The sequence below is a fragment of the Salmo salar genome, chromosome ssa05 (genome assembly GCF_905237065.1).
Source record: "Salmo salar chromosome ssa05, Ssal_v3.1, whole genome shotgun sequence".
Taxonomy (NCBI): Eukaryota; Metazoa; Chordata; class Actinopteri; order Salmoniformes; family Salmonidae; genus Salmo; species Salmo salar.
In genome coordinates this window covers 67,551,017-67,577,603 of record NC_059446.1, presented here as the reverse complement: position 1 = coordinate 67,577,603, position 26,587 = coordinate 67,551,017, and the positions used below count along the sequence as shown (strand labels likewise).

The 26,587-nt window shown below is 42.5% G+C and overlaps 1 protein-coding gene across 1 annotated transcript; it reads left to right on the top strand.

Annotated features, from left to right (window-relative positions):
- Positions 1–1,905: 1,905 nt before the first annotated feature.
- Positions 1,906–26,364, top strand: LOC106605640 (G protein-activated inward rectifier potassium channel 4). Its single transcript, XM_014201505.2, has 5 exons — positions 1,906–2,170; positions 2,316–2,448; positions 19,525–19,672; positions 19,785–20,664; positions 25,283–26,364. The coding sequence occupies exons 3-5, from the start codon at positions 19,583–19,585 to the stop codon at positions 25,642–25,644; spliced, it is 1,332 nt and encodes a 443-aa protein (XP_014056980.1). The 5' UTR covers positions 1,906–2,170; positions 2,316–2,448; positions 19,525–19,582; the 3' UTR covers positions 25,645–26,364.
- The last annotated feature ends 223 nt before the right edge of the window (positions 26,365–26,587 follow it).

The window sequence follows — 26,587 nt, the reverse complement described above, 5'->3', positions numbered from 1 at the left end:
CCTAAATCTAATGACATGTTGTTGTTGATTTCAAATTGAATTCAGGTTAGTAGACAACTCAACCAAATGTGAATCAAAACGAGAAGTTTAAGTGAGGTCTGTGCTGTGCCCATAGGATAGGCATTAGCTTGAGGAGGTATAGCAAGTTTATGGTCTCAGCCAAGGTTTTTCATCATGTAAGGGTGTCTCACACGTTAATGGCTGAAACTCTTAAATTAACTCTTGAAAATGTAATGACTCATAGATAGGTCATGCAGCCACCTACCTCTGCATTTCTTATAGTCAACCATTTTTCAGCAGGCAATCTTAGCATTCCCGCTGAGAAAAAATGATTACTCTTAATGAACCGTAGATGCAGGGGCGGAAATCCCGGGGGGGACACGACCCCCCCATCCTGGGAAAAATATGATTTGTCCCCCCCAATATATCACTGAAACATAACTATGTAATTTAAATAATATTAATAATACGCAATGAAAGCAATTGTGCTGATTATAGACACTTAATAGCGTGTTTTTAAGTTTCAAAAGATTGCGACCCCCCCACCCTTTGCCTCACAATGGTTTGATCCACTGCCAGTTCCTTAGCTTGCTAGGTAACAGAGAGGTCGTATCTACTGTAAGTTAGTGCTTCAAAGTCCCTGTGATAAGGTTAGCGATAAACTGAAATCCAAACTGAACAGAACTACACTCTCTTCTACCATTGTCTTAAATATATTTAATGGTCTCGTTGCAAAAGCTAAATTGCCGCAAGGGAACTTTTATTTATTTATTTATTTTATTTCACCTTTATTTAACCCGGGTAGCAAAGATTATAGCAAACACCACTGAAACTGAATTGGTGCTCGCTAGCTTTGCAAATTCAGCTATTGTTGGAAGGCAGCCAATATGAAACAAACTATTAAAATTACAAAAGGTTGCAGCATATGTTGTGTAAATGGTGAACTCATACAGCTGTCAACTCTTGTCATTTTAAACCGTTTCACATTTGCTAGCTACCTTTTAGATTGAAGCCCAAATAGAATGATTGAAGATGATAGAAGCCCATCTCCTACTGTAAATAACCTACACACTGTGTGTGTAGCCAGCCAGCCAGCCAGGTAGAAAAATGGCAGAAAAATAAAAGACGGACATCAGAGTATTTTTCAATACACCAAAACGCATAGTAAGAACCCTAGTAGCCTAATATCTCAAAGACTAGTTGATAAAATGTTTATAAGAAAGAAATGAAATTCTAATGGAAATGTTTCACAATGATGTGATTAGGCAGAGCAGGCAACATATGGCACACAGACAGCAGAGTTGGGGACAGATATGCAGGGACAGACTGGCAGAGACAGGGAGTATCAGGTAAGTTTGTTGAGTCTTTGTTTGGCAACATTATGAAAGGTTCTCAATTTTTTTGACTTGTAAAATAGGAACATAATTGGAAAATGCCATGGATACCCCCACTCTCAACTTAAACTGGTGACTGAACTAAGATTTGTTAAAGGCAATGGTATTGCTGTTGTGAGTAGTTGTGTAGTTTTGGGTACCGGTAGTTAGGAGTACGGCAAACACCTTATTTCTTTGGTTCCTCAATATACATTTACCATATTACAATGTAGGCTATGTGTTACAGCACTACTTTTGGTGTCCCCCTCAGGAATTGCTCTTGAGAACATTTCATGTAATTGTCCCCTCCAAAGTTGATATGAGATTTTCGCCCCTGCGTAGATGAGAGGGAATGGTTTGCACGGGGTCAAATGGGACCACTGATGCCACCGTGCAGAGGGCAGTCAAAGCCGAATAGTAATGCTATCATACCAAGACGATTGCCACTCGGCAATAGAGGCCTAGCGCTGAGCCCTAAGCACAGCACGGAAGCCCATATATTAGATCGCACATAATGAGAAAAGCCTAGCAGTCTGTAAAGTACAGGGGGCGGATGAGGGGAGGGGATTTTTGCATTACGCGTACAGTAGGAGTGGCAAGCCTAGTCCGTTCCTTCGCGCACAATGAACTGTAGACTACAGCTGGCTGTTACTTCTAGTCTATGAGACCGTGCTGGGCTACAGGAGGAACAAAACAAGTGACAGTTTACTGTGGTGGTCTTACCTACAGTTCCAAATCCGCCACCTGATCTGCTATGACAGCGATCATGGGACTCTCAAATCCAGTTCGGAAAGAAGGTAAGCGCAGCGCAAACAAAGGATGTCTTGCCACTCATGGATAACCACCGAGCCAATTTAACCAGACGTGTTAATTCCAAACTACTATATTGATAGTAAATGCAACTTATTGTTTGAATTAATTCCGTTTTCTGTCAAATTACAGGAATAAGATGTGTTGATATGTGGACACGCACTGGCGGCGCGCTCGGTGGTCGTGTTTGATGTAACCTACCTTTGACAGGTACTGGTCAGAGCTCGTGCAGACGTGTCGAACCAAGCACTGTTGTAGAACCGAGGTGAGGTATTTTATTAACTACCTAATTATTAAATGCTTAATACATTAGTAACCCTGACAACGCTGTATATATGTCCGTAGTAGCCTATATGACTGAACAGACAAGGCTATTAGAGAACCAAACTGGGTTCATGTATGGTCGGAGTCTGTCAGGGGGGCAAACTTTATTTGCATCAGTTTTGCGTAGCCTATATGATGCCGGGATGTTAGGCTATGTGTCTATTAAACTAGTGAAGTCAACATACGGACAACTTCGTTTATTGAGGTTTCCATTTGTTGTGGTTCTAATTAAAACCAGCGGATAATGTGAGCTAACCTGACCTTGTCGATCAATTAGGCTCTTAAAAGGCATGCATTTGAACAGTAACTAGTAGGCAACTAGAAGCCTAGCATAAAAAAATGAACAAATGATTTCTGAAAGAAATCTACTTAATTTGGGTATAAACGTTGACTAATTACTGATACATTGTTGACGCCAATGGACAATTTAAAACATTGTAATACATTGTTAATTTATACTGTATTTATTTTCTATCCCATTCATCCATCCCCAATTTGTCTACGCTCTTTCTTTCAGTCTCTTCTCCCCTCCTCTTTTTTTATTCTCTCGACAGCTTTTAGTGTGTTGCGTTATCGCCCTGTTTTCATGTTGTTTTTCAGCAAGTGAGTGAAAACGTGCCCACATGTTCCTCTTACGCATTTCACGCTCGCCTAGGATTTTGACATCTAGTTCAATTCTTTAGCCTACCCAGTACCCACGTGTAAACTACAATTTCAAACAGCCCCACTCTTCCCACCTGCACAGCATGGGAAGTGTTCCTGTATTATTTCTTACCCCATTATTAACGCGCTCTGCTTTAATTACGCCTTGCTGCTGTTTGTCATCAACGATTCACATTCTGAATAAATAATAATTCCAGATCTGACAGTCAACTGCGACTATGCCCTGGGCGCTGTGTTGAAGACATCCTGTTATCCATGTCAAGGATGTTTAGAATAAGAGATTTTCTATAACTATTCACACGTTGTCAAATTGGTTATATTTTTTACATAAAATATTCTGGAAATTCTAAAAGGAAGGCATGGCTGCTCAAGAGCAATTAACATGCTTCAGATTTGATGACAGCGAATTGGATATCATGGAACCGTTGGAATAGGATATGGGCGTCAGATGGATTAGTTTAGATTTGTTCTTGAATATTAAATATGACTGGGAATTGCTAAATGCTTACACTGCCTACCCAGCTTAACCACTATTCATGGCTCTGAAGATGACCCAAAAGTCAGTGGGGTGTTCATCTACCAAGGCTTTGTAATGGGTTGAATTTAAAGCCTTGATGTATTATGAGTAGCTTTTGATGAAATTAACCTTGAGCATATTGCGATAACCTATTTTCAGTATGTTTTCACAACGTTCAATATACAGTTTTAGTTCATAAAATATGATATTCCAAACGTGAATGTGTGTTTAATAATTCTATCAAGGATTTTACTGCTAACACACATTAGGAAACTCTCAAGAAGTATATATAAGCTCTGAAAATGTTAAGTACTGTTGTTTCTTCACGGCCATTTCAGTCATCGTTACAATATTTTCTGGCCAGTGCAGAAATAGCCGCTGTTTTATTCTAGGATTGTATTCCTTTCCAATCATTTTTCTGTGAGTCTTTGTTTTCCAGCATTGTGATTTGTATTCTCTTTGCTGATTTAATATAATTACTTGGCATGCATGCCTACACCTAAGGGATAATCAATTGAGGGGCGTTCTGTGGAAAATAATGAAGGATGTGGAAAGTGTCTTCCATAAGACACGACGCACTAGCAGACTGGAACTGACCTATGGAGTTGGATTCTTTTCCAGAGAATGTATAGCGCCCCGAGTTGATTATCCCTTTTATACCATGGCTATAATTGAATATATTTGCTGCTATAAATGTGTTCATTTGCTGATAGAAATGTGTTTAACACCCACTGAAGTAGCTAGCAAGTTTACTGGAGAGCTACAGTAGTTGCCGTGGTAACCAAACAAACAGACTTGCTAGTTTAGCTAACCAAAACATCAGTCCTGGCTTGCCATTATGAAAATCCAATTCAACAATGCCAATAATGTTTTCGTTTCAACCTTTGCTTTCAAAAGCAGCTCAATCATAGAGCATGTAAGAATGAACTATAGCCATTTAATTTTTACCGTGCAAATATACTGTGCGTTATAGGGAAATAATGCACGCTCTAGAATGCCCATCAAGCCAATCAGAAACAAGTATTCAACAATGCCATGGTATAATTAAGCAATATGGCATGAAGGGGTGCGGTATATGGCCAATATACTACGGCTAAGAGCTGTTCTTACGCACGACGTAACGCGGAGGTGCCATATACCACAAACCCCTGAGGTGCCTTATTGCTATTGGAAACTGGTTACCAACGTTATTAGAACAGTAAAAAAAAATATTGTCATACCGCTTTCAGCCAATCAGCATCCAGGAGCCAAACTATTCGGTTTATATTATTATGTTAACACTAGTTGGAGAATTTTTCATTTTTCAAACACCTAAACCAGCTTTTTCCTGCAATCTAGAGCCATGATGGTTATGCTTACTTCTATTCAAAATCGAGGTTTATTTTCTGCATATCTAAGCATACCTCTTAAACTTTATCTTCCAGACTGGGGGTTGTTTTTTTTAAGAAACGAAATATGCTTCTCTGCATCTCTGCTAAAATCTGAGTGAAAGATTGAAAGGAATGTGATCTGAAGGCCACGTTTCACTGTGTCCCCTATGGGCATAAAGCCTCTAACTATTACCATGTCAGGGGCATAAAGCCTCTAACTATTACCACCATGTCAGGGGCATAAAGCCTCTAACTATTACCATGTCAGGGGCATAAAGCCTCTAACTATTACCATGTCAGGGGCATGATGCCTCTAACTATTACCATGTCAGGGGCATGAAGCCTCTAACTATTACCATGTCAGGGGCATAAAGCCTCTAACTATTACCATGTCAGGGGCATGATGCCTCTAACTATTACCATGTCAGGGGCATAAAGCCTCTAACTATTACCATGTCAGGGGCATGAAGCCTCTAACTATTACCATGTCAGGGGCATAAAGCCTCTAACTATTACCATGTCAGCCTGCCAGGTTTTGGACATGATGCTGCAACAAGGCTCCTGAACAATGTGAATGACATTGTTCAGTTCACCAACAGCCGTAACCACATTATACATTTTTCATATTTACTTTCCATTAATGTTGTTAGCTACAAATCTCTGCATACATTTTTTTGTGATTCTAAACTTAGCCTATACGGTTCACAGAGAGAACATTTGTTCCATTCAAGATTTAAAACATTCTCTCTCTCCCACCTCCTTATCCCATCATCAGTCAACCTATCACTGGCTGGCTTTCTATTTCCCAAAGATTAATTAAAGGGTTTGCTTGTATGCCTCATCTGCCTGAACTTGTCAATTTTAGTTCATTGGGGTGGAAACGAGGCAGTGAGGGAGAGAGATTGGGAGAATATTAAGGACTACAGGTGTTGGCAATGACAGTGATTTGATTAAGAATACAGAGGTGCTGCTCTAGTTTACTGCTCATGCTCAGCCACCACAGCCATTATCAGCCGCACTCAGCAGAGTACCGTGTGTTGGCGGAGGAGAGGATCACGTATTGAGTTGTCCTTTTCACTTTCAAATTGCCCTCAAATTAAATGTCAAAAGTGGTTTATGACACAATCGCGGTGTAGAGCAAATAAGTTTACACCGTTTAATTCTGTCAATTTGTATTCTGTGTGCGGAGGAAGTGTATTTGATTTCTACATCTAATAGTGTTTCATTTTATCTGTAGCATTATACAGACAGTTAGAATGATGGCATGGAAGGGAAACAGCTCAGATAAACTCCCCCAGTAACACTCACAGTTTACAGGCAACCTACAGTTGAAGTTGGAAGTTTACATACACCTTAGCCAAGTACATTTAAACTCAGTTTTTCACAATTCATGACATTTAATCCTAGTAAAAATTCCCTGTCTTAGGTCAGTTACGATCGCCACTCTATTTTAAGAATGTGAAATGTCAGAATAATAGTAGAGAGAATTATTGAATCCAGTTTTTATTTCTTTCATCACATTCCCAGTGGGTCAGATGTTTACATACACTCAATTAGTATTTGGTAGCATTGCCTTTAAATTGTTTAACTTGAGTCAAACATTTCAGGTAGCCTTCCACAATAAGTTGGGTGAATTTTGGCCCATTCCTCCTGACAGAGCTGGTGTAACTGAGTCAGGTTCGTAGGCCACCTTGCTCACACACGCTTTTTCAGTTCTGCCCACAAATTTTCTATGGGATTGAGGTCAGAGTTTGTGATGGCCTCTCCAATACCTTGACTTTGTTGTCCTTTAGCCATTTTACCACAACTTTGGAAGTATGCTTGGGGTCATTGTCCATTTGGAAGACCCATTTGCGACCAAGCTTTAGCTTCCTGACTGATATCTTGAGATGTTGCTTCAATATATCCACATAATTTTCCTCCCTCATGATGCCATCTATTTTGTGAAGTGCACCAGTCCCTCCTACAGCAAAGCACCCCCACAACACGATGCTGCCACCCCCGTGCTTTACGGTTGGGATGGTGTTCTTCGGCTTGCAAGCCTCCCCCTTTTTCCTCCGAACATAACAATGGTCATTATGGCCAAACAGTTCTATTTTTGTTTCATCAGACCAGAGGACATTTCTCCAAAAAGTACGATCTTTGTCCCCATGTGCAGTTGCAAACCATAGTCTGGCTTTTATATGGCGGTTTTGGAGCAATGGCTTCTTCCTTGCTGAGCGGCCTTTCAGGTTATGTCGATATAGGACTCGTTTTACTGTGGATATAGATACTTTTGTACCTGTTCCCTCCAGAATCTTCACAAGGTCCTTTGCTGTTGTTCTGGGATTGATTTGCACTTTTCGCACCAAAGTACGTTCATCTCTAAGAGACAGAACGCGTCTCCTCCTTGAGCGGTATGACAGCTGCGTGGTCCCATGGTGTTTATTCTTGCGTACTATTATTTGTACAGATGAACGTGGTACCTTCAGGCGTTTGGAAATTACAACTGTCAGATCTTGGCTAATTTCTTTTGATTTTCTCATGATGTCAAGCAAAGAGGCACTGAGTTTGAAGGTAGGCCTTGAAATACATCCACAGGCACACCTCCAATTGACTCAAATTATGTAAATTAGCCTATCAGAAGCTTCTAAAGCCATGACATCATTTTCTGGAGTTTTCCAAGCTGTTTAAATTACACAGTCAACTTAGTGTATGTAAACTTCTGACCCACTGGAATTGTGATACAGTGAATTATAAGTGAAATAATCTGTCTGTAAACAATTGTTGGAAAAATGACTTGTGTCATGCACAAAGTAGATGTCCTAACCGACTTGCCAAAACTATAGTTTGTTAACAAGAAATTTGTGGAGTGGTTGAAAGACGAGTTTTAATGACTCCAACCTAAGTGTATGTAAACTTCCGACTTCAACTGTATAAACCCCAAACTTCCCGGAGCACTCCTCTCAAACTTATGTCATGACTGATTTGCTACCCATCCTTAACTTCTCTAGGGCCAGTGGGACGAAATCGTCCCACCTAAGTAACAGCCAGTGGAATCCTGTGGCGCGTTATTCAAATACCTTAGACATGCTATTACTTCAATTTCTCAAACATATGACTATTTTACACCATTTTAAAGACAAGACTCTCATTAATCTAACCACACTGTCCGATTTCAAAAAGGCTTTACAACGAAAGCAAAACATTAGATTATGTCAGCAGAGTACCCAGCCAGAAATAATCAGACACCCATTTTTCAAGCTAGCATATAATGTCACAAAAACCCAGAAGACAGCTAAATGCAGCACTAACCTTTGATGATCTTCATCAGATGACACACCTAGGACATTATGTTATACAATACATGCATGTTTTGTTCAATCAGGTTCATATTTATATCAAAAACCAGCTTTTTACATTAGCATGTGACGTTCAGAACTAGCATACCCCCCGCAAACTTCCGGTGAATTTACTAAAAATTTACTAAATTACTCACGATAAACATTCACAAAAAGCATAACAATTATTTTAAGAATTATAGATACAGAACTCCTCTATGCACTCGATATGTCCGATTTTAAAATAGCTTTTCGGTGAAAGCACATTTTGCAATATTCTCAGTAGATAGCCCGGCATCACAGGGCTAGCTATTTAGACACCCAGCAAGTTTAGCACTCACCAAAGTCAGATTTACTATAAGAAAATTTTTATTACCTTTGCTGTTCTTCGTCAGAATGCACTCCCAGGACTTCTACTTCAATAACAAATGTTGGTTTGGTCCCAAATAATCCATTGTTATATCCAAATAGCGGCGTTTTGTTCGTGCGTTCAAGACACTATCCGAAAGGGTAAATAAGGGTGACGAGCATGGCGCATTTCGTGACAAAAAAATTCAAAATATTCCATTACCGTACTTCGAAGCATGTCAACCGCTGTTTAAAATAAATTTTTATGCCATTTTTCTCGTAAAAAATGTGTCTCAGAGTTATAGTCCAAGGGAGTTACATTGGCATTCTGGAGAGTAAAAATGTATTTAAATTATCTCTCATCCTATGGATGGCAGAGGTTTGTGCGGTGGTGGCTGTTGTGGCCTTATCTTAAGGTAATAAAAAGAAAAACAGACACCGTCCTCACAGGAGACACTTCCGAAACACCTTGGGCCAGAATGGTAACAGTAAAGAAGTCAAGCAAGCCAGTGTGATACACCACACTGGCTTGTGAAGCAACTAATGGGATTTCCCTGCTCTGCTCTGACTTCTTGGTATTGGCCAAAAGTTACAAGCCAATTTACACAGAGTTTGTCCTATATGAAACAGCCATAGAGGGGACCCATACCTTGTCGTAAAAGTGACTGATCAGTCCCTAAGACCTGGCAATGAGTATACATTTACATTTAAGTCATTTAGCAGACGCTCTTATCCAGAGTGACTTACAAATTGGTGCATTCACCTTATGATATCCAGTGGAACAACCACTTTACAATAGTGCATCTAAATCTTTTAAGGGGGGGGGGGGGGTTAGAAGGATTACTTTATCCTATCCTAGGTATTCCTTAAAGAGGTGGAAAGAACAAAAGTCTTTCTGCAGCTCATGTTACCCAGCTTCTCTCAGTTGTTATGCAACCATTCAGCAAATTAACATTCCTTCATCATGAAGCCCTTTGAAAATCCATAAGACTAAAACAGGACAGAACCTGACCTGAGGCTTTAATTAAAGATACTAAACGCGGGAAGTGACTGGACTTCCCACGGTACCGTGCTTATTTACCCAAGAGAACACCAGGATTGTTTATTCTGAAATAAGCTCTCGTAGTGGGTTTAAACAAGTGCCAATTCTAGAGCAGTAAATCGCCCTCAGGTATCAACCATCTTCCTGCCCCCCCCCCCCACAAAAAAAAGCATTTGACACAATAAGGCTGTGTGGGCTCTTCAAACAACCTCCGTTACACATGCCCACCTCCCCCTCAGTTCAAAACCAAGGCTAACATCCCTTCTGAACCCTCATTAGTATTCTCTGCAGTGCATTCGTAGCTAACCATTTTGGTTACTACATGTGTTATGTGTTATTTCATAGTTTTGATGTCTTCACTGTTATTCTAGAATGTAGAAAATAGTAAAAATAAAAACCCTTGAATGGGTAGGTGTGTCCAAACTTTTGACTGGTACTGTATATGAGCTTACTGTGAAACATGCTAAAATCGTAGGCAGGAAGTGTCATTAAAGGCCCAGTGCAGTCAAAACCGTCATTTCCTGTGTTTTATATATTTCCACACTAAGAGGTTGGAATAATACTGAAACTGTGAAAATAAGGATAATGCCCTTTTAGTGTAAGAGCTGTTTGAATAGACCGCCTGAAATGTCAGCCTGTTTTGGTGGGAGGGAGTTTTGGCGTGCCTGGTGACATCACCAGGCGGTCAATAACAGCTGGTGCGCGATGTCTAATATTAAGGTAGTCTCGAGGTATTGCTCGCCTGAGGTACAGTACCTCATGATAAGCTGTAGACCACACTATCTATATTTTTCATAGCCGTTTATTTACCACCACAAACCAGCGCTGGTGCTAAGACCGTACTCAATGAGCTGTATAAAGCCATAAGCAAACAAGAAAATGCTCATCCAGAAGCGGCGCTCCTAGTGGCCGGGGACTTTAATGCAGGCAAACTTAAATCCGTTTTACCTCATGTCTACCAACATGTCACATGAGGGAAAAAATCTATAGACCACCTTCACCCCACACACAGATACATGTACAAAGATCTCCCTCGCCCTCCATATGGAAAATCTGCTTTCAAGCAAAACCTAAAGCAGGAAGTACCAGTGACTCGCTCAATACGGAAGTGATCAGATGACGCGGATTCTGTGCTACAGGACTGTTTTGCATGCATAGATTGGAATATGTTCCGGGATTCATCCAACAGCATTGAGGAGTTTACCACCTCAGTCACCGGCTTCATCAATAAGTGCATCGACGACGTTGTCCCTACAGTGACCGTACGCACATATCCCAACCAGAAGCTATGGATTACAGGCAACATCCGCACCAAGCTAAAGGCTAAAGGTGACGCTTTCAAGGAGCGGGACAATAATCAGGACGCTTATAAGAAATCTCAATATGCCCTCAGACGAACCATCAAACAGGCAAATCATTAATACAGGACTAAGATTGAATCCTATTACACTGGCTCTGACGCTCGTAAGATGTGGCAGGACTACAAAGGGAAACCCAGCCGTGAACTGCCCAGTGACGCGAGGCTACCAGACGGGCTAAATTCCTTTTATGCTCGCTTTGAGGAAAGCAACACTGAAGCATCCATGAGAGCACCAGCTGTTCCGGACGACTTTGTGATCAAGCTGTCCGTAGCTGATGTGAGCAAGACCTTTAAACAGGTCAACATTCACAAGGCCACAGAGCCAGAAGGATTTCCAGGATGTGTAATCAGAGCATGCACGGACCAACTGGCAAGTCAACCTCTCCCTGACCGAGTCTGTAATGCCTACATGTTTCAAGTAGACCACGGTAGTCGCTGTGCCCAAGAAAGCGAAGGTAACCTACCTAAATGACTTCCGCCCCGTAGCACTCACATCTATAGCCATGAGGAGCTGGTCATGGCTGGTCATGGCTCACATCAACACCACCATCCCGGAAACCCTAGACCCACTTCACATACCGACCCAACAGATCCACAGATGATGAAATCTCAATCGCACTCCACACTGCCCTTTCCCACCTGGAAAAAAGGATCACCTATGTGAGAATGCTGTTCATTGACTACAGCTCAGCGTTCAACACCATAGTGCCCACAAAGCTCATCACTAAGCTAAGGACCCTGGTACTAAACACCTCCCTCTGCAACGGGATCCTGGACTTCCTGACGAGCCGCCCCCAGGTGGTAAGGGTAGGCAACAACACATCTGCCACGCTGATCCCCTGCTTAGTCCCCTCTACACCCTGTTCATCCACGACTGTGTGGCCAAGCACGACTCTAACACCATCATTAAGTTTGCTGATGACACAACGGTGGTAGGCCTGATCACCGACAACGATGAGACAGCCAATGAGGAGGAGGTCAGAGACCTGGCAGTATGGTGCCAGGACAACAACCTCTCCCTTAACATGAGCAAGACAAAGGAGATGATTGTGGACTACAGGAAAAGGAGGGCCGAGCACGTCCCCATTCACATCGACAGTGCTGTAGGGGAGCGGGTCAAGAGTTTCAAGTTCCTTGGTGTCCACATCACCAACAAACTATCATGGCCCAAACACACCAAAAAAAGTAGTGAAGAGGGCACGACAACGACTTTTCCCCCTCAGGAGACTGATCCCAGATCCACAAAATGTTCTACAGCTGCATCATCGAGAGCATCCTGACTGGTTGCATCACCGCCTTGTATGGCAACTGCTCGGCATCCAACCAAAAGGCACTACAGAGGGTAGTGCGTACAGTCCAGTACATCACTGTGACCAAACTTCCTGCCATCCAGGACCTATATACTAGGCAGTGTCAGAGGAAGGCCCAAAATATTGTCAAAGACTGCAGTCACCCAAGTCATAGAGTGGCGCAGCGGTCTAAGGCACTGCATCTCAGTGCAAGAGGCGTAACTGCAGTCCCTGGTTTGAATCCAGGCTGCATCACATCTGACCATGATTGGGAGTCCCATAGGGCGGCGCACAATTGGTCCAGCGTCGTCTGGTTTTGGCCGGAGTAGGCCGTCATTCTAAATAAGAATTTGTTCTTAACTGTCTTGCCTAGTTATATAAAGGTTAAAAAAAAATGTAAGTATGGCAAGCGGTACTGGAGGGTCAAGTCTAGGTCCAAAAGGCTCATAACAGCTTCTAGCCCCAAGCCATAAGACTGCTGAACAATTAATAAAATGGCCACCTGGACTATTTTCATTTTACACTACTGCTACTCAATATTTATTATCACTTTACCCCTACCTACATGTACAATTTCCTCGACTAACCTGTACCCCCGCACATTGACTTGGCACCGGTAACCCCTGTATATAGCCTCATTATTGTTATTTTTTATTTATTTTTTACTTTAGTTTATTTAGTAAATGTTTTCTTAACTCTATTTTTTTTAAACTGCATTGTTGGTTAAGGGCTTGTAAGTAAGCATTTCACGGTAGGGTCTATACCTGTTGTATTCGGCGCATGTGACAAATAAAATTGGATTTGATTTGAAATGAGTTAAAGACATCCTCCAGCTTACTTTAACTGTTGAAAAGTCTCAAGTATAAATACTGTAAAGTATACACACTAAGGGGTAAAAAAATATATGTTAAAGTGTTTTTTTAGAAAGAACTGCAAACTTCAAATAGTTGGTCTAATGGGAATCTGTGATGTCATCGGTCTCCCCTCTTGCTTGAGGGACAATAGAGGAGCAATAGAAAACAAAAGTCATTACAAAACCAAGTCATTACACTTGAGCTGTGTAATGACTTACCTGGGCCACCTATTGGGATGTGCCTCTTGTTAAGTAAATCAGGTGTTAAATGAGGTGAAAAGGAGACCAATAAGAAAGAGATTTCAAAACCTCTCTACCAATAAGAGCTAGTTTTCATGTTTTCCCCTTTCCACTCAGACCACTCTTAGTAACATTTTTGCTTGGGAAATTGCTCTTCGCTAAGAAGCTAGTTTTATTTATTTTTGACAATTTTAATTGGAAACAATCACAGTAAGGTACTTAATTTCAACCCAGAAATGATTTGATATTAAGATAACCACGGTTGCATTAGACATTTAAGATCATATCTAGCCATGTAAATGATTATGCTCATATCTAATGATGCTATACAAGCCGTTTGAAAATAAAAATAGCAATTACAACTCAAGTTCTCTCAAGGGCAGAGTGTTTAAGTGTGGTACAAGGCCCTTAAAGATAGTGTGTAGACTACAGTGTGAAGTGGGAATGCAGTGAGTCTGCCTGGCTCTCGTTTCAGCCTCATTCACTTCCTTCCTTTTACCTCCACTCCATTCTCTTTCTTTTCACTTCTTCTTTCTTGCAGTATTCTTTAATTCCCGTCTACCCATTCTCTCTCCCAACTGCTGTTCTCTTTGGCTATGTAATTTAATGGCTGAGGGGAGAAGCTCAAACATCCTCTCTCTGTCCTGGCAAGTCTGTCTGTCTCTCTGTGTGCCTGTGGCTCTCAGTTTGTACTGGACAGGTCATTTCATTATAAAGTATTACACTTCAATGAAGCCATTATACCCTCATCATCCTGAGCCAAAATGGGAACCCAGATGAAATGAGAAAAGTGACTAGGGAAAGAGACTGAGGAGCAGGGGAGAGTGATACATGGAGTGAGAAAATAAGAAGAAAAAAGTAGAGAATCACTGGTGCTCTCGATAAGATTCTCACGAAGGCGACACAGAGAATGAGACTTCATCTTTTCCTCGTACTGGTGACATGACATTTCATCCCAGCAGGCTGGCCTCCATCCCTTATCCCTGACAGAACCATTCTTTATTCTGGGTGGCATTAGCGCTGTAACATGCTGTGCCAGTGGAGCTGTGCTGAGGAAGCAGATGCTGCCTGGCTGCTCTGCACTGGGGTCAGTCCTGTCTTTAGGATGAAGCCATGTTGGTTGACTGAGCCTCTGGGGAAGCTACTGTGGTCAAAAGGAAAACTTGGAGAGAAGCCTGTGAAAACACACACAGACATGGCCACTGCTACTGGCAGTAGTGGTACTGGTGTCAACACTAGACCTTACACTCACCGATTCACCTGGCTATTCCAGCCTCTCCACCAGTCACCATCTTCCCTCTAGCCTCTCCTCTCTGACCTTTCTAACCACACCTGTCATTTCCTTTCTAACCATGAACCCCTTCTCTCCATCTCTCTCTTTCTGTCCCTATTAAACTATTCTTTACTGTCTCTCTCGTTGTCTCCCTCCCTGAAACCCTCTACCGATCTGCTCGCCAATCTACTCTGTCACCCTTGCCTTTTGCCCTGTCCAACACTACACCTTACTCTGTCCCTCTCTCTTTCCTTCTCATTTTCACTCATTTGTTTTTCTCTTTTCCCTTTCCTATATCTCTTTATCTACTTCCTTCTCCCTGTTTGTTTACTTGTCCCCCTCCCTTATTCCTTTTCTCTCCGTCCCCCGCCAGTCCTTGGCTAACGTCTCTCCTCCCAGTCATACATGTACTCAGCATGTTGTGTTCTTGTCTCTTTAATCTTCTCTCGTCAGGCGAGCCCACCTCTAGATGGATCAGTGGCTGATTTGTGGCCTCCCAGCGTGTTCCGTCTGTCTCTGCCTGTCCTCCCGCCACGTACCCCACAGAGACCTGCATTATTAATATGGCTTTCAGCTTTCACACATTTGCTGCTGACTAACAGGCAACTCCTCATCACACCCACACCTACTGCCAGTGTTCTACCACTGGACAGTGCATGGGGAATAGAGGCTGATCGTTTTAAGCGTATGACTTCAAAGAAGTTTAATCAGGTGTGTGTGTGTGGCAGAGAATGTTTTCATCTCAACATCTTAAACCAGGGACTTAATGAATATCTGCTGTCGGGTAGGGGTCGTTAGAGAAATATTCTGAGAGTAGGTGGTGTTAGTAATGATGAATTATTTGTCCATTATAAATTCTGGGCGGCAGTTTATAGAACGGGGGCAGTCTGGCTCAAAAGAAAGATGACTTGAGCGTTTCACTTTCAATGTGCCCCGCGACCATTACTTTGCCACCCTATTCTATAATTAACATCTATTTATTTAAATGTTGGGTGTTTTTTCCAGAAGCTCTGTGCCCTGTAAACATGTTTTAAGCTATGACGCTGCTGAGCTGAGAGAGAACAATTGAGAAGGGTGGGAATGAGAGGGCTACTTCCACTGTGTTGGAAAGGGATCACAGCAGTGATTAAATGAGGGTGCGAGGCTTGAGTTGATCAGAGGCTTGACTTCAGTGCCGGACAGGGGTTGAGGTGTTTATAGGCTTCAGTGCAGGACAGGCTCATCATGGATGGATGGTGTTGGAGAAGAGCTCACCTCTTCAACTGAGGGCAGGACACGATTTGACTGGGAAGACAAAAAACACAATACACTACACAGTTAGACAAAAGAGCTAAGAATGAGTTGGTCCAAGCAAGGAGTAAAATCAGTGACGTTTAATAATGTGATTGGGTTTGTGTATATGATTGAATCTACATACAGTAATGAGAGAAAATTGGCAGGGCTACTCACAGTCCTTGGAGAGGAAACATTCAATGTGCCAGTGGATGAGTGGGCACATGAGACAAGGCTTCAGTTCATGTCAGGAGAGAGTTGGCAATGGTAGTGGACTGGAGTGGTCATCACCTCTTAACCAGGGAACAGGAGGGGACATTCCATTACAGCTGCGGCATCACAGGTTTGGGCAACAAGTTTGTCCATGAAGTTAAACTTAGACATCTCAGAATTCACAAAGTCAAACACAGACTGTGAATCTCACCCACTTGACACATTAAAGTAGCCCAAGAAACATTCCTGAATAAAGCCCTGATAAAGCGGTGGGAAAAAATTGTTCTTCCTGGGGCCTGGAGTTTTTCCTTTGACAGTGATTACGTCTAGTCTATGAGAACAGGCTGGGCTACAGGAGTATTGTAAAAAGGTTTTATATGGGCTATGATGGGAAAAAAAAATCTAATCAGATCACATAGTTATAAAAATCTCCTGAAGAAAACCCTGTCAAACTGCAGCAACCTTATACTTGTTCATATTCATTATATTTAGACTAGACTAACAGGGGAGTTTCCTCTACCCAGACACAGAGACAACAACTAATGGACAATAGAACTCACAGGGCGGAGCTTGCTTTATGCATATTTGCAACTGTAGGCCTCATTAAAAATTAACTCAGTCTATGTCATCACTATTATGTTGATTGATTCATTCCAGTGAATCATTTTGGATTGAGAAGGTTGAGGCAGCATAGCCAGCCTAAGTTTGAATATAAACCACGTTTGATCACATTCACATTTTCTCCTGACAAACAAATGGGCTATAAATACATATATGGTAGCTAGCTAAAGCTTATTTTGTCATTTTTTTATTTAACCTTTATTTAACTAGGCAAGTCAGTTAAGAACAAATTCTTATTGGCAATTACGGCCTACACCAGCCAAACCCTAACCCGGACGATGCTGGGCCAATTGTGCGCCGCCCTATGGGACTCCCAATCACGGCCAGTTGTGATACAGCCCAGGATCGAACCAGGGTCTGTAGTGACACCTCTAGCACTGAGATGCAGTACCTTAGACCGCTGCGCTACTCAGGAGCGACGATAGTACTTTCTACTAAAGTTAGCAAGGCAAATTGAAATAAATTGCACTAACTCCACCCAAAAATAAAGTTCTAAAACCAAGAAAGCAATATATAAATCTACCTCCGTCACCTATAGTTTGAAAAAACTAATTTGAATGGAATAATATCCCTAAAAATGTTCAACTATCACTCTTTACTGTCAATCTCTATCCAATAAGTCACCAACTCACCAAGCTTCTCAACACATAGAACCCCCATAATGCTCTGTGGCACAACTGCAATACAACACACTAGGTTCGTTCTCTGATCCTAATCCTATGATTTGATGGACAACATGTTTGTTCATATTGCCAAAGCTTTCATTGGTTGGAGGATGTCCTCCGGAAGTGGTCATAATTACAATGTAGGTCTATGGAAGGGGGTAAGGCCTAATTGCTTCCTAGGTTTTGTATTGAAGTCAATGTCGCCGGAGGAGGACGGGGAATAGCTGTCCTCTGGCTACACCATAGTAATAGCCTAAAGTGTGTTGAGACAACTGTAGACCTTCATTGCAAAACAGTGTGTTTTAATCAGGTATTTGGTGATGTGAATATATTTTATGTTTCATTTATTTTTAATTCACTGAGTAAGTTGGTCCTCCCCTTCCTCCTCTAAGGAGCCTCCACTGGTACACACAAACACGTACACAGACACACACACACACACTCGGAAACACACACTTAATCTTGTCATTAGTTTATCTTAAGCGCTGCTTGTAGGTCATTATAACAACAAAAGTGCAACAAGCTGACATGAGGTGAGTGAGATTGTGAGAGTGTTGCTGAGGGAGGGAGAGTGTGGCTTTCTGCCCTGTCCCCTCCCCTGCCCCCCACACTGACCACGGGAGACTGGCACTAGGAGCTTTGATCCCAGCAGCTCACAACAGCAACTTCTGTCAATACAAAGGAACAGATGGCCATGGAGCAGTATCCTTGGACTATCTGAGTAACCCTTAAGCTCACTCCCTCTCGCATTACACCTGTTAAACTGCATTTAGATACCAGTAATCAGCTCTGGAATCTACATAACAACAAATGAGGAAGCTGAGTGGTTTTGTTTTGCTGGTGGCAGACATTGCAAGCCGCAGTGCAACTAACTGAGATTTGTCTCAGGTTGATGATCATGCAATCTCCATCTCCAGTAGGCTACAACCCATCTGAAGTTCAGTCGTTCTCATCTTTAGAATCTTGCAAGTCACACACCGCGGTGGTGGATAGATCTGGATTGACTGGAGCGATTTGGGAGGATGACAAAAGGCATAATGAGGCAGATTAACTTAAAAGGGTTTCACTTTATCCTTTCTACAGTGAGCCAGGAGTCACATAGTTAGCTGTGAAAAAGAGAGGGTCATTGTGTGTGTGTGTGTGTGTGTGTGTGTGTGTGTGTGTTTGTGCCCCAGTATGTACAGTGGGGCAAAAAAGTATTTAGTCAGCCACCAATTGTGCCCTTTGACAGCTCTTTGGTCTTGGCCATAGTGGAGTTTGGAGTGTGACTGTTTGAGGTTGTGGACAGGTGTCTTTTATACTGATAACAAGTTCAAACAGGTGCCATTAATACAGGTAACGAGTGGAGGACAGAGGAGCCTCTTAAAGAAGAAGTTACAGGTCTGTGAGAGCCAGAAATCTTGCTTGTTTGTAGGTGACCAAATACTTATTTTACACCATAATTTGCAAATAAATTCATTAAAAATCCTACAATGTGATTTTCTGGATTTTTTTTCCTCATTTTGTCTGTCATAGTTGAAGTGTACCTATGATGAAAATTACAGGCCTCTCTCATCTTTTTAAGTGGGAGAACGGTCACAATTGGTGGCTGACTAAATACTTTTTTGCCCCACTGTATGTGGGAAGGTGGGATTTAACTGTGAAGTGGTTCTGAGCATAATGAATTACTGGTGTGTTCTCTGTTTGGCTTGAGGGTGTCTGCTGTTGCTGATCAATGGCAGAAATGAACCATGTCTCTGAACCTCGCCTGCCCAGGCTGACAGAGGTGAACAGCAATAATGAGTTGATATGGAGAGCTGTTCATAAAAGCTTACGTAGGCTCTTCTATATTTTATGATGAATTTCTGGTATTACTAAAAAACCACCACACCTCATTTCAGTTTGATATGAAATGTCACAAGTTTGTCGCTATTCCGCTACACAGTGGAATTTTAACAATCTTTCATGTAAATATGCTTTTATGTTTTCCAGCTAGAAAGTGTACTGTTTGGGGCCAGAAACAGCGACTGTGGCCCAAAGCTTCGAGGCCATGAATTGCTTCAAAAGGCGTTTTGGACAGGATGTGGAGAAACAGGATCAAAAGCTGTCAAAACCAAGATGGGATACCCCCAAAAACAAGGTGACGGAAGTTTTGATGGAATGTATCAATTTAGCAATAACTTACCTTGTTAAATCACACAGTCATTAACCCTCTTCTTTCTCTTTCTTTCTCTCTAATGAACAACACACAGGTGCCCACAGACCGGACCATGGTGGTGGATGGCAGGCAAGGTGGGGGCGGTAAAGGTTCCAACCGTTCAGGACGTACCCTGAGGAAACGGCGCCAGCGCTACGTGGAGAAGGACGGCAAGTGCAACGTGCATCACGGCAACGTGCGCGAGAAATACCGCTACATGACAGACATCTTCACTACCCTGGTGGACCTGAAGTGGCGCTTTAACCTGCTGGTGTTCACCCTGGTCTACACAACCACCTGGGTGTTCTTCGGTCTCATCTGGTGGCTCATCGCCTACATCCGCGGAGACCTGGACCACACTGATGACGGAGACTGGATCCCCTGCGTCAACAACCTCAACGGCTTCGTCTCCGCCTTTCTCTTCTCCATCGAGACGGAGACCACCATCGGCTATGGCTACCGGGTCATCACTGATAAATGCCCAGAGGGGATTCTCCTGCTTTTAGTCCAGGCCATCCTGGGCTCCATCGTCAATGCCTTCATGGTGGGATGCATGTTCGTCAAGATCTCCCAGCCCAAGAAGCGAGCTGAGACGCTCATGTTCTCCCACAAGGCGGTGATCTCTGTGAGGGACAGCAAGCTGTGTCTGATGTTCAGGGTCGGAGACCTGAGGAACTCACACATCGTGGAGGCCTCCATCCGGGCCAAGCTGATCCGCTCCAAGCAGACCAAGGAAGGGGAGTTTATCCCTCTCAATCAGACGGATATCAATGTGGGCTTCGATACGGGGGACGACAGGCTCTTCCTGGTGTCGCCACTCATCATCTGTCACGAGTTCAACGAGGGCAGTCCCTTCTGGGAGATCTCACAGGAACAGCTGGAGAGAGAGGAGTTTGAGGTAGTGGTCATCCTGGAGGGCATGGTGGAAGCCACAGGTGGGTTCTTCTAATTTAAGGTTCGGACCGGGGGAGAGTAAGCTGATCCTAGATCTGTGTCGACAAACCTCTACCTGGAGAGATTTTTATTATAATCATAATGATGTAGGAAATGATTATTAAAATAACATAAATAACACTATAATTACATGTACTTTAACGTATAATATGAGAATCTAATGCAGGTTTGTGTGACATTGCTTATAAGCATTCATTCACTTGGTGGGATAAAGAGGATGCAGTCGTCAGGAATCACTCGAGACTTGCAGGGTATCATCAATTAACGTTGGCTGTGAATGCACTTGACAAGGACTGCAATTACACTGTCCTAAATGGCCACAGCATTGTCCTGTACACTAATATCCTCTATTAGGGTCTTCTGGCTGCTGTGAGAAGCGGAAGGGACTCCACGGAAGCCCGTCTGTGTGTTTGTGGGAGAATCCCAGACCTGTCAATAGCACAGCCTCTGGGAAATTAAACGAGCAGAAGACGTTGAGGGAATTCTGGTCGGAATGGTGATTGAATTGGGTCATTCCAGCAATTTTGTGAAGTGTAACTTGGACAAAAGAAACGTTTGATTTCACCCACATAAAGAGCACATGTTCAACTTAATAAAAAACGTTTATCCTCCCATTTCAAGAGGATAAAAAAAAATATATATATATATATACACTGCTCAAAAAAATAAAGGGAACACTTAAACAACACAATGTAACTCCAAGTCAATCACACTTCTGTGAAATCAAACTGTCCACTTAGGAAGCAGCACTAATTGACAATAAATTGCACATGCTGTTGTGCAAATGGAATAGACAACAGGTGGAAATTATAGGCAATTAGCAAGACACCCCCAATAAAGGAGTGGTTCTGCAGGTGGGGACCACAGACCACTTCTCAGTTCCTATGCTTCCTGGCTGATGTTTTGGTCACTTTTGAATGCTGGCAGTGCTTTCACTCTAGTGGTAGCATGAGACGGAGTCTACAACCCACACAAGTGGCTCAGGTAGTGCAGCTCATCCAGGATGGCACATCAATGTGAGCTGTGGCAAGAAGGTTTGCTGTGTCTGTCAGCGTAGTGTCCAGAGCATGGAGGCGCTACCAGGAGACAGGCCAGTACATCAGGAGACGTGGAGGAGGCCGTAGGAGGGCAACAACCCAGCAGCAGGACCGCTACCTCCGCCTTTGTGCAAGGAGGAGCAGGAGAAGCACTGCCAGAGCCCTGCAAAATGACCTCCAGCAGGCCACAAATGTGCATGTGTCTGCTCAAACGGTCAGAAACAGACTCCATGAGGGTGGTATGAGGGCCCGACGTCCACAGGTGGGGGTTGTGCTTACAGCCCAACACCGTGCAGGACGTTTGGCATTTGCCAGAGAACACCAAGATTGGCAAATTCGCCACTGGTGCCCTGTGCTCCTCACAGATGAAAGCAGGTTCACACTGAGCACGTGACAGACGTGACAGAGTCTGGAGACGCCGTGGAGAACGTTCTGCTGCCTGCAACATGTGGGTCGGTCATGGTGGGTCGGTCATGGTGTGGGGTGGCATTTCTTTGGGGGGCCGCACAGCCCTCCATGTGCTCGCCAGAGGTAGCCTGACTGCCATTAGATACCGAGATGAGATCCTCAGACCCCTTGTGAGACCATATGCTGGTGCGGTTGGCCCTGGGTTCCTCCTAATGCAAGACAATGCTAGACCTCATGTGGCTGGAGTGTGTCAGCAGTTCCTGCAAGAGGAAGGCATTGATGCTCTGGACTGGCCCGCCCGTTCCCCAGACCTGAATCCAATTGAGCACATCTGGGACATCATGTCTCGCTCCATCCACCAACGCCACGTTGCACCACAGACTGTCCAGGAGTTGGCGGATGCTTTAGTCCAGGTCTGGGAGGAGATCCCTCAGGAGACCATCCGCTACCTCATCAGGAGCATGCCCAGGCGTTGTAGGGAGGTCATACAGGCACGTGGATGCAACACACACTACTGAGCCTCATTTTGACTTGTTTTAAGGACATTACGTCACAGTTGGATCAGCCTGTAGTGTGGTTTTCCACTTTAATTTTGAGTGTGACTCCAAATCCAGACCTCCATGGGTTGATCAATTGGATTTCCATTGATTATTTTTGTGTGATTTTGTTGTCAGCACATTCAACTATGTAAAGAAAAAAGTATTTAATAAGATTATTTCATTCATTCAGATCTAGGATGTGTTATTTTAGTGTTCCCTTTATTTTTTTGAGCAGTATATATATATATATATATACTATAGTAAGTGCCTATTAAGTGCCAAATAATGTAACAGGGTTTAACGTAACAGGGTTAACAATTTCTTCTTAAATCAGCCATAAATCCCCTTGTGACAGGGGAATGGAAGTTTGTTGTGTGCAACAGGGAGTGGCAATTGAATGCAAGCTTCCCCCAAAAAAGTATTTGTTAAAACATTTCTAGCCTGTCTATCTACGATTGACGTGTTATGTTCGACCCTTTCAGTTTTCCACCACAAAACACCAGAAAATGGCCAAAAAGATTACAACCAGCTCACCTGCTTTTAATCTAGGATTTGACTATTAGATGTTCAATGTTTCTGTTAAAAAGGAATAGTTTCACCATATTTAAACGAGAGTTCAGTTCACTTAACAGGGTTGACCTTAAAATGCGGATGTAAATGATTCACTAATCACATGAATAAATAATAATCTTCAAAAATGACTTTGTCAAAGCAACAAAATAACTAGGTCTTTACAATGATGGTGAAACTTGGAGACATTTTGGGATCAAGTGGGTTAAAATCTTCCTAGAAGTGACATAGGGTTGACAGAGGGACATGTCAAAATGCTGGATTTTGGCACTTTAGCAAGCCTTTAGTCATATTAAAATTCTGATTTATTGAATTTTCCATATGGTCTATATTAAAGGAAACTTAATTTAATATAACACTTTTCAAATTAAATATTGGTGCACAATTTCTACTTAAAATATCAAAGGGACACACATTCTTTTCATGGAATGACCCAATTCCCTTTCCCACCCTAACCCTCCCACTGGCAATGATTCTCGGTCCAGGAGTGGGCGGTGGCAGTGAACTGAACCACTGCTCAAAGACACACTGCAGGTGATTTACCTTTGGTTTTGTTCATGAGGATGCAGACTGGGTGGGTGTTATTGCTTCACATTTGTTTTTGATATTCTACTCAATATATAGACTTTGGTTTAACAGAGGGAGAACGTTTGATCCATCGCACAGCAAGAGCTGTTTTTTCCTCAGTATCCCATGTCAATATTGACGGTTTAGTCAAGGGACAAACTAAAAGATAATGCTTTATTGAATTTTTAAAAGCTATCGACAACAGTTTGTTGTTTTGCTCTTTTCCCTCAGGTATCAAACCCAATCAGGCCTTGAATTGGGATTTGCCTGAAGTAGGAAAGAGTTTACTGGTTTGCTGTTAATCTCTCAGGTGCTTAAAGAACGGGAGCTTCTGCAACGTAGATGCAGGGAGTCAGGAAGCAAGTGCAGTTGGTGAGATTAATAAGGAAGAACATGACGATATACAAAACAAGAGCAGCGTACTAGGAATGAAAACCAAAACCAAGACAGCCTGAGGCTACTGAGGGCTAAATAAAAGGGAAGTAATCAAGGTACTGATGAAGTCCAGGTGTACATAACAATGGGGAGCAGGTGTGCGTAATGATGGTTGCCAGGTGTGATGCTTCATGAAAATACATAGGCTAATTGGTATGTTGATTGTATATTAAAAATCATCATCAGGCACAGTATGTAGGTATCCCACTGTATACATGATACCATTGATACAATTGGCAGTATTTTTTATTCATTCATCGTGCTGTTTACATTCAAAGAATTCCATCAAAATCATTATAATTTAATGCATTTGCTGCAAGTGAAATGCAAATTAAGTTATATACATTTACATTATGGCTGCTGAAAAAAAGAACTGTTGATACATTACAAGGTTGTGAATCCTCCAACCCACAACCCCTTACTTCTCTTAATATCTGTGTGTGTGTGTGTGTACATTGGGCTGTCTGCCTTGATATACTCCTGGTGCTGGCTGTGCATGGTCTGTCGGTTTGTTTCTTCATTCCTGTGGATAATATGTACTGTAATTGATGTGGCTCTTCACGGTTTACTTGAGCAGAGGATGAAAATACTCACAAGCTATTTATAGGCAATCCACGTATAAATATTCAGAAAGGTGTGTGTGTGTTTATCTGTGTGTGTTTCTGCATCTGTGTGCTTGATGTGTGTACACGTGTATGATTGAAAGAGAAGATGCCCATCTCTATTAGAACCACTCGTCAGCCTATTTCCTTTTCCCTAGTGAGACCCTGTCTCTCTCTGTTGTCTCAGTTGTTTTAGTACAACCCTGGAAACCCTGCTAAAATGTTTGCTCAATGAAAGGAGTACAGCTCATTTAAAGTCAGAAAGACAAAGCATAGTGAATCTTAATTAGATCCTCAAATCACACCGACGCAGCTTGGATCCAGGTCTTAGTATAGTTCCATGACAAGGGCTTTTAAACAAAAAAAAACACTTAGATCGTCGTTTCAAGTTCCTATCCTCTATTTCATGTCAGTAATGTCTGTCTCCCTCTCTCTCTCCAGGAATGACATGCCAGGCGCGCAGCTCCTACCTAGACTCAGAGGTCATGTGGGGGGAGCGCTTCACCCCTGTGCTCTCCCTAGAGGAGGGCTTCTACGAGGTGGACTACGAATCCTTCCACCACACCTACCCTACCCCAACCCCCACCTGCTCTGCCCGAGAGCTGGCCGAGTTGGCCAAGAAGGGAGAGGCCATCCCCCTACCTCCCCAGTCCCCACCTCCAGTCCTGGAGCCACCCCCACCACAGCCAGAGAAGGAGGAAGACAGAGGGGAGGAAGAGGTTGGTGTGGAGGAGCTAGGGGATGGAGAGGAGGATAACGTTAGCAATGGAGATGCCAACAGGATGGATGATGGGCATGAATGAGTGTGCATTGGTGAAAACACAGACCATGTCATCCGATGATGCTGCTCACTGGTTTAAAACAAGTTCATATATGGAAACGAGGCTACAAGAGGTAAGATTTAAAAACTACAACATAATGAAGATAGGCAAGAAGTACTTGTGCAAGTGACTCAATGTCTCAAATGGCTTTGATATCAAACTTCATCAACTGATGAGTGTCAAACATAAACTATGATATCCTATAGTTTTTGACTACTATTGGAGGGACCAAAGGTAAGTCTTCACGCGGACTCATCATTTTTTTATTACTGCATTTAGTGCCAATATTCTGATCTAAAACAACTTGGATAACTGGGTTAATATGATTTAAAAAGTTTCAAATAATGGTATGTAAATTATTGAATACTTTGTACTAGACTAGAGCAATGTGTGTAAGAATGAATGTGAAAGAGAATGGATTAAAGGAGGCCTGGCCAAATGCCCTTCCATTTCAAGTATTTTGATACACACGTTTTGCTTACGTGTTCATTTTCGTGAATGAATATTTACCTTGTATTCAAATCTTAAATCACTAAGTTTGAAAGGCCTTTGCCTTTGAATTAATTGTTTAAAGTTATGGTTTGGATTTCTTGCACCATTTTGTTGGCTTCACAAATGATCCTGTTCAAGGCATTTTGGAAGGGTTCGCTATTAGTGGGCGTTGGCAACCACCTAATAAATAATTGAGCACTTATCATGGAATTGAAATGATTGAAGCCTTTTTTGTATATTTTTGCATTTTACATTCACACCACTGACCACACAGATACGTTTTTAGAGGTTGATCATTCACTCTGAAGTTGTGTCATATTGAGTCTTACCTTGGTGAAGATTTCCCTCTACTGGCTGTAGAACGTCATGACAAGAGCAACCTGGTCCTCTCGGGTCTCTCCAAATTCTTCCAAGCCTGATCAAGTAAGAAAAA

Coding starts and splice junctions, on each gene's coding strand:
- LOC106605640 (XM_014201505.2), top strand. CDS start 19,583: ATGAATTGCTTCAAAAGGCGTTTTGGACAGGATGTGGAGAAACAGGAT. Junction 19,673..19,784: donor GGGATACCCCCAAAAACAAG/GTGACGGAAGTT, acceptor AACAACACACAG/GTGCCCACAGACCGGACCAT. Junction 20,665..25,282: donor GGGCATGGTGGAAGCCACAG/GTGGGTTCTTCT, acceptor CTCTCTCTCCAG/GAATGACATGCCAGGCGCGC.